Source organism: Anopheles stephensi, chromosome 3 (genome assembly GCF_013141755.1).
Source record: "Anopheles stephensi strain Indian chromosome 3, UCI_ANSTEP_V1.0, whole genome shotgun sequence".
Classification (NCBI taxonomy): domain Eukaryota; kingdom Metazoa; phylum Arthropoda; class Insecta; order Diptera; family Culicidae; genus Anopheles; species Anopheles stephensi.
In genome coordinates, this window is record NC_050203.1 from 50,791,870 (window position 1) to 50,800,703 (window position 8,834).

General features: G+C 49.7%; 1 protein-coding gene across 1 annotated transcript; it reads left to right on the forward strand.

The window, feature by feature from the left end:
• Positions 1–5,516: 5,516 nt before the first annotated feature.
• LOC118514545 lies at positions 5,517–7,753 on the forward strand. The gene is made up of 3 exons (XM_036061537.1): positions 5,517–5,739; positions 5,819–7,339; positions 7,418–7,753. Exons 1-3 carry the CDS (start codon positions 5,713–5,715, stop codon positions 7,517–7,519), a joined length of 1,650 nt encoding a protein of 549 aa, XP_035917430.1. The 5' UTR covers positions 5,517–5,712; the 3' UTR covers positions 7,520–7,753.
• Positions 7,754–8,834: the final 1,081 nt, after the last annotated feature.

Genomic DNA, 8,834 nt, shown 5'->3' on the forward strand with positions numbered 1-8,834 from the left:
TCTGGCTTGCTTGGTGGCCTTTTCATTTTACCTCCTCCAATACACTACCCTGGATCCTGGTCCTGGGATTAAATCTAGGCTGCACTCAGTGTGGGAGGCTCTGTCATCGATGTCCGCCTGGCTCGACTCCACCTGATGCGGCGGCTAACGAGCTGGAGAAGCCTAGTGTCGGCTGGCAGATGACGATAGCATTGGCATCCTTCGCCAGCGTAGTCACAGTTAGGAGGACGGACGGTTCGTATACAGTTATTATTATTATTATTTTTGTTATAATTTATTCCAACGGACCGCATGAGGCCCTCTTGAAGCGGGATTTTACATAAAATTACATAGTGCACATTACATGAATAAACGCGGACAAAATAAATTAACGAAGAGTGGGTCGCACACCACGAATGCAGTTTAAAAACGCGGTGCCCGACACGTCCGGTTGGTGACGATCACACGCGACGTTAAATTCGCGGCACATACATAAAAACGGATCAGAGGCGCCAAATCGGGTACGGCGATCCTCCACGTCGAGCAACGATCTAGCCCGGACGACCAACGGGCATGCTATGGTCAAACTACTGAATTGAAGTCGGATAATGCCCGCATCCGGTGGCAGATGCGACAGCGGCGCTGGTCTTCACACGGCAGGGCCGGGGTTCAAATCCCATCCAGACCGCCTCCCCGTACGTTAGGCTTTACTACGGGTAAAATGAAGTCACAAAAAGCCACAAATGGCAGGACGAGACTTCTCGAGGTTGTAGTGCCAAGGAAGAAGAAGAATGCGCGCATCCAAGGACCAAGGACCCTTGAGCAAACCGCGAGCGTTGCAATGGGATGAGAAGTGGAGGGCGAACGCGCAAGCGGTAGGATGGGACATAGATGGGAATGGCTGCTAGGAGGGTAGGGGAGTCAATGTTGGCAATAAATATATATATTTATATATATCATAAAATGCGTCTAAGTGATGGCTTTTATGACGGATTTTTGCTTCGGGATTTTTCCCCCATTTCGCTCGATTTCTACATACCCCTGGCCCTCAATCGTGCTAGCCGGGTAGCCTGCGCGCTTGACAATGACGGTCTTTTAAGCCAACAAATCCCAGCAACTGATACTGTACCGAGTATGTAGGAGAAGCAGCACTGGGGTCGTTTAGGAAGCGCCTTACGGCGATTCTAGAAAACTTCCGTTGTACCAAGGTCCTTTCTTTACCAGAGTGACTCGTGGGAGTGGTGAGCCACCGAGCTGGTAGCCATATAGCTGCTTGTTGTGAGAGCGGCCGAACGAGATTACGCAGCATGTTTCTACACAAAGTGTGAGCCCGTTAGAGGAACACCAATTCGCAAATGCGTTTCAGCTTATCCCAAAGCAGCCTATGAGGCAAGCAATCGAAGGCAGCTTTGAAGTCCGTGCAAATAACGTTAACCTGTCTTCCAGCATGTTTAAGTGCGGAAACAGGTCAAGCATCAGAGACATAAGATTCGACAGGGTGGAGCGTCTAGGCATGAAACCATGCTGGGATGAAGGGATTAAAGAATGGATAACAGACTCGAGGACTTTAGACGCAGCACATAGGATAGAGATGCCTCGGTAATTGGATGGGATAGTGCGACATCCTTTCTTGAAGATCGGAAACTCAAAGGCCTGATTTCCAAAGCGAGGGATAAACTCCCATACTAACCGACCTCACGAAAAGGCGCGTCAATATGGGACCCCACACCTCTCTAGAGTCAATCAGCACTGAAGAGGGAATGCCGTCGGGACCGGGAGAGAAAGAATGCTTCAGCTGAGCGAGTCCGGAGAGTACCACAGGTTCCTCGATGAGAATGTGGTTTAGATTAATGACGTCAGAAGGGCTCGTGAGTCCCGTCGAGATAGCCGAAGAAGAGTCGGCTGGGTCCACAAAAAGACCCTCAAAGTGATGAGCGAACAAGTTATTAATTACTAGAGGAGAGGATAGAGAGCGGTCGCCCATAGTCATCGTAGATGGAATAACAGAGCTACCCCGACGACTATTGGCATAGCGCCAAAAGGATTTAGCGTTGGAATGGAGCTGGGATTGGATGCGCGCAATATGAGTGCGAAGACGGATCCTATTGCGCCTACGGTGGGCAGATGCTGCGTATTTGAAGACGCACAAATAGTAAAGGGAGCGATGCAAACGATAGGCACGAAGGTGAGAGTCAGACCCCAATGGTTTGGGAGGTGGGGTGCGTAGAGGACAACATGTGGAGAGGAAAGACGAAACTACAAACGTAAAGTTGGCAACAGCCTCGTCGATCGAGGGACTGGACTCCAGGAAGCAGCAGTCATGGGTGTTGATGAGATGGTCAAATTTCCTGCGGTCATGCAAAGAATTGCTAACGTAGTTATATTCATGGCACATACGAATAAAGGGGTCATAGGCTCTGAAATGGGTTCGGCGATCGCTTAAGTCGAGCAACGTCCTTGGGCGAAGCGGCCTTGCTGGGACGTACAAGTTGAGCCCAGAGAGTAGTGTTGGGGAGTCGATCCGGACAAAAAATAGTCTCTAAGCGTTGCAATTACGCTGATTCAGCGACACGATGCCCAAAAGCGCACAGCCAGCGTCATAGTCCACACGAACCCTCCAGAAGCGCAAAGCGATCCGGGTGAATTTGCTCTAGAATAATTCCAAGCGACCAGGGGCCGAGCAGCAGAAGGCCACCATACAATCGAGACATACTCCAGCACCGTTCAAACCAAGGAGCAGTAGAGCAATTTGATGGCGACAGGGTCCTTGAAGTCGCGAGTAAGTTGTTTAAGCAAACCTATCAGCTGGTTGCCCTTGGTGACGACGTGTTCGAGTTGTTCGTGGAAGCTCTACTTCTCATCCAGGAGCACTCCTGCGTCACGTCATTGATGAAAATGACGAACAGAAGGCACTCCTGAAGAAGCCGCTCATTTTCACGCAGTATGATCGGCCAGCGAGATATGAACGCATCCAAGTCAGCAGTTGGACGAGTGTACCAAGCGCCAGGAGCTTGGCGAACAGCAAGAGTACGAAACGCTATCAAAGGCAGCTTTGATGTCCGTATATACCGCGTTCACCTGGGAGCCGGAGTCGATGGTCCTGTGGCAAAGGCTGACAAATTCAACCAAGTTTGTGGTGGTTGAGCACTTGGGAATGAATACGTGATGAGCAATGCTGAGGTAGCTGAGAGAGATAGTCACGAGTATTATTGATGCCTGAGGAGGGCTTCCAGAGGAGCAAACGTCGGTTCAGACCATTTCAGCCAGTTCCAAGGCTGCGCGATCAGCCTACCCCAAGGCTCAATACGGATCGGCTGAGGCAATCTGATATGGTCAGGGGCTTCGCGATCGTGCTTGGGGAAGCATTCCCGGGAGGACTCCACTTCCGAGACGATGTCCCTTTAATGACCACTGGTGTAGCAAGCCATCAGCCCACGGCCGAGCGAACGATTGGCCATATGACACGTAACCATAAGAAGGAATGGTTTGATGATGAGTCCTTCTCGGATGAGGAGATCACTATCCGAAAAGAACGCAGCGCGTACCAGAATGCTCCAGCGCGAGATCCGGCAGAACCCGGAGAACTACAAACGACTGAGAAGGCAGCAAACCCGACTTTTTCAGGATAAGAAGCTCAACTTCGAGGAGTCGGATGAGCAGCTGATGGAACAGCTATCTCAGTCGAGGGGAAACTCGCAAGTTTTACAGGATGCTGCATGCGGCACGAAGCGGTTCTACTCTCAGGATTGCCATGTGCCGCTACGCACAACGAGATATCCTGTCAGACGAGCGAAAGGTGATCGACAGGTGGAAGTGTTATTTCAACGGACACCTGAACGGAGCAGAAAGCAGAGAATAGCAGCACTACAACAGCCAGCATGACAATGACGGAGTGCCCTTGCTATTCTTGGATGAAGTCACCATTGCCATTAGACAGTTGAAAACCCACAAGTCGGCTGGCAGTGATGGGCTGGTGGCAGAACTGTTCAAGATGGGCCCGGACAGGCTTGCCGCGGTCATGCATCGGTGGATTGTCAGGATATGGGACCATGAAGAACTACCGGACGAGTGGAGTGGACGAGTGGCTATCCTTCGAGCCATCACAGTCCTGTATGCCTGTCCTGTCTACTAGATCCTGTCCGCTATACTCTTCTGCAGACTTGCACCCCTTGCTACAGATTTCGTCGGATGCTACCAAGCTAGATTTTTTTTGAGGGAAATCCAACACCGACCGAATCTTTATTCTACGGCAGATCCACCCGAAGTGCCAGGTGCACCAGATCCCCACGCACCACCTGTTTATCGACTTTAAGGCAGCCTACGATACCATAGATTTGACCTACGATACCATTTGCGGCAGTATGGTTTCCCTGCAAAGCTGGTACGCCTGTTGAGGACTACTATGGACGGTGTGCAGTACAAGGTGGGAGTATCGAACTGCCTACTGGGAAACATCGCTCTGGAAGGTGTCATGCGAAGCGCGGGTTTCGACATCAGAGGCATGATTTGCACCCGGGCTCTCCAATTCCTTGGATTCGCGTATGACATCGAAATCAGCACACAGACATCTGCGGCGGTGTGCGAGGCGTACACCCGACGCAAAACGCGTGGACGATGGGAATGGATTGAGGATCAATGCGACGAAGACAAAGTACCAACTCGGAAGTAGAGTATTAGTTGACGGCTACCTTGGCACAATCGTAACTTCGTACAAAGTAGCCAAATCCGAAGGGATATCGTGCCTACTACGGGCACCACAGACTCCGGAGATCCAGAAGACTCTTATTCATATCAACGAAATGCGCCATATATTACACACTGATACGGCCGGAACACACTCAACGGGCACGGGTCCTGTATTTTGCTGGCGGAGGACACCAATACACTCGCCATTTTCGAGCGACGGGTTCTAAGGACTAGCTTTGGCGGAGTGTACGAGCAGAGCGTGTGGAGAAAGAACCACAAAAGCCGGAAGGATACGCTGGTTAGGGCACGCGATGAGGATGCTGGACTCATGCCCTATCAGGAAGGTGCCCGCGAAGCAAGAAGAAGAAGAAAGCCCAAGGACACTACTCCCCTCAAAACACTTGTCGCCATGGACGAATCTGGAACTAGATTCTAGATAGATAGAGCCGAACGAGAAGACAATTCCGTCTGTTTCCGGTTGGAGTCGCAGTAAGATTGGAGATCGAACTTTGCGGCTATTCTTGGATTTGGAGCGTGGAACTTAGTTCTAACTAGGCAACTTAGGTTAAAAAGTTCTTTCAATTTTCTTGATGGCCCGTATAACAGATCGCCACTGATCGCTTCGTTGATTGTTTTAAAATCATCTTGTGACATAGCAGCAGTCGATAATCGATCCGGTCCAATATCGTATGTTAAAATCGCATCAACATTTTTATGAACTCACTGTTTGTAATGTAATTATCGTTTCTCTACCAAATATTTCCTTCCATACTCTTTCTTATGGAACGTTCTTTCATATTTGTTGCGCATGCTCAGTAGCAAACCCTCACCTGTTGAATGAAGGAGCGTCCACCATTTCGATGCCTGCCGACTTCACGGTAGGACGTCGTAGATGTCACTGGTGGCCAATGGTGCGATGCACGATTGTTGCTGCTGTTCGTCATATGATGTGGTTATTTATAATCCGCCGTGAAAGTATCGACCAAATAGTGGCCAGATCCTGAGCACCATATCGAGCAGTGAAACGGAAAGTTGCCACCGTCCAGGATGGAGCTATCAGACCTGCCGAAAGAGGTGAGTATTGTGAAAAAAGCCATTCTACAAAAGTTTTACCTAATTCAGTTTGCTTTCGGTGCTGTGCTTATGTTGACAGCTTCTGGAGAAAATCCTCGCCTTTCTTCCGGTGGATGAGCTCGTGACGGTATCGCTCGTTTGCAGCAGCTGGTGTGATGTAATCCGCACCTTCATCCTACCGAAGCATGCCATGCTACACGTCCGACCTGTTCATCCCGTTACCCATCAGCTGATTGCCATGGAGACGGTGCTGAAGGAGCAATCGGCTAAACCTTATCCCTGGACGAACGTGAAAATAACCATACCGAATGAGGAGCTTCCGTCCCGTTCCGAGTTTGTGCAGTTCTTCCAGCACCAAGGTCACGCCCTGAAGAGTCTCAGTCTGCAATGCATCCAACTAACTGCGGACATCCTGGAGGTGTTCCGTACACTGTACAACCTCGAAAGTCTTTGCATCGTTAGCGAGTCGGAATCGCTGTACGGGTCGGCTCCTGCGAACGTCGAAATGGCACTTACCTCACTGAAAGCTCTCAAGCACCTCAAGCTGCATCTTCCCTCGTACACCATCCTGCGAAGTGTTGCGTTCCTGAGCGGGGCAAGGCTCGTGTCTTTGTCGCTGGAACGGTTCGAGATGGAGCTGCATCACCTGAAACCGCTGCTCAACGACCACCATCGAACGTTACGCGAGTTGACCGTACGGGTGGAGGAGATGAAGCCTCTTCTGGCGCTGTTGAACTCCTACGAAGAACTGAAGCTGTATCGGCTTAATCTGAAAAGCGCCGGCAACGAGGATGATTTTTCCGACGGGTTGATACAGCTGTACGACCGTCAACCCCAGCTACGGTCACTGACGATCGGGTCAGAATTATCGCTGCGAGCTGTGGATGCACTGCCGAAGAAGCTGCACCATCTGCAGGAGCTGGAAATCATTGCGGAAAGCATTAACAACTGTAAAGCGCTCAGCGAGTTGCGACACCTGCGACGACTTACCATGTGTCTGTACGATGTCCGTGCCTGGGATGAGACGGTGCAGATAGACGGTGTGACGGAGCTCTCGTTGGCGGTGACATTCCCACTCATTTCTCCGGCCATCTTTTGCTCCTTTCCCAATCTGCACCGATTGTATCTGGAGGATGTGGACGATGATACGCTGATGCGGGACATCGTTGTCGTGCGTACGCTGATGGAGTCGATGCGTGGCGTCCGTGTGCTAGATTTGGAAAACTTTGTGTTCAAGGAACGCGAAATCCTGAACGACGGTGTGTTGCGGTTCGAAGAGATGGACAACTTGGAATGTTTGAAGTACAGCTGCCGTGACATGTCGGATGCGTCGCTGCTTACTATGAACCTACCGTATCTGCGTGAGCTGTATCTAACGCACTGCCCGAACGTGTCGATCAAGGGAATATCCTTTCTCGTGAGCAACTGTCCACTGATCGAACGGTTGCATCTCGAATCGAACAAGCGAGGACTGGATGATGATGCGCTGAAGCTGACAACACGCAAGCTGACCCATCTCAGGAGGCTGGTGCTGGTGAACCTGCGTGCGCTCACGAACGTTTCCTTGGATGCGATCGTGGCCAACTGTTTTTATCTTGTGGTATGTATTTCTCATCAGAGATTGGACCCAACTTCCAACAAACTCCCAACGGATGCCTTTCCCCATTTTGTTTTGCAGGATTTAACCATAACGCACTGCGTCGGGATTACTCTGGAGAAAGCTGATGCCATCGAGAAGCTGGCGGTAGTGAAATCATTGAAAAATTTAATTTACAGCTAATTACAGTGCCGAAAGAAGGGTAAAATGCTTTGGTGAATCGATTCCATGTTGTGATTGAGACATGAAGAAGCTTTTTGCAACAAAACGCTTCATGCACGCGATCTTCGAAAGCTACAAAACAATCCGCGATGCACCAACTAAAACTTTGCTAAGTCCAAATACCAAAAATTGAATTAAATAAAACAGTGACCAGATTTTCACCATACTGAGAAAGATAGCGGAGCAACAACTACACTCCTACTGCTCTTTGTTGATTTTAAAGCCAGGACATAAATTATAAAACGCAATGAGCTCTTTCAGAATCTCGGCTAAGCTTACCAGGGTTTGAAAGAATAATTATGACCAACATCACTTGTCCGGTGATGGATGGATGAAAAACTCTAAGGGCCCTTTGCTACCACCAATGGATCTGCGACAGTGAGATGGGTTTTCCAGTCTTCTCTTCAATCTGACAATAGAGAGAGCCATCCGTGACCCGAAGGTAGGAACATCGGGGACTTTCTTCTGTAAGTAAATTCCGATCCTGTCATACGCCGATGGTTTAGACATTATTGGTTTAAGGCATCTCCTACGTAGCAGATGCTTGCTGCTCAGATGGATTTTTGGCCCCAATTAAGGAGGACAATGCCGAGCTCTACGAGCCTTTATGGTGATCTCACCATGGTGTAGCGAATTAGACTTGCCAGGCTCACGTCATGATAATGGTACCGGACGATCCAACCCGTAAAGACCTTTTAGGGGTCGGCCAAGAGAGCACAGAAGCTTCAAACTGAGATGGAGTAATGATGACTTTGATTCGCCCGCCAGTACTGCCGAGATATTGGATTGACAGACAAGGGCGGTATACTGTGAGTGGCTTCATAGATTGTTGTAGCAAGCCAAGACCCGCCGCGCCTGATAAGGAAGGAAGTAAGTAAAACATTTTCTACTTCAAAATACATTTATCTTATTTCAGATATCAAACTAAGGGCCAGGAAACGGTTCAGGAATCGAGCAGTAGGGTCACAACTACCAACTAGACTTATGATCAGACAGGATGGGCAAGGGTTTACCGGGGAACTTGTTAAAGAAAAATCTGGCGCAATTCGTCTATAACCGATTGATATGGTCAATATTGACCCAGTGCCAGTGGCTGATCAAGGTCTTTGGAGACCCCGAGCGGAATGGCAGTTGCGGCCCCTATATTTGTGACTGGTTTATGAGTAAGACTTACAGGATTTCCCTCACGGACGAGGCCCCGAGCGGACGCTCCTTACGCTCCTAGGTTCATCCGCCACTGATCCAACCCGTAGGAGCTAAGCCGTACTCCCGTACC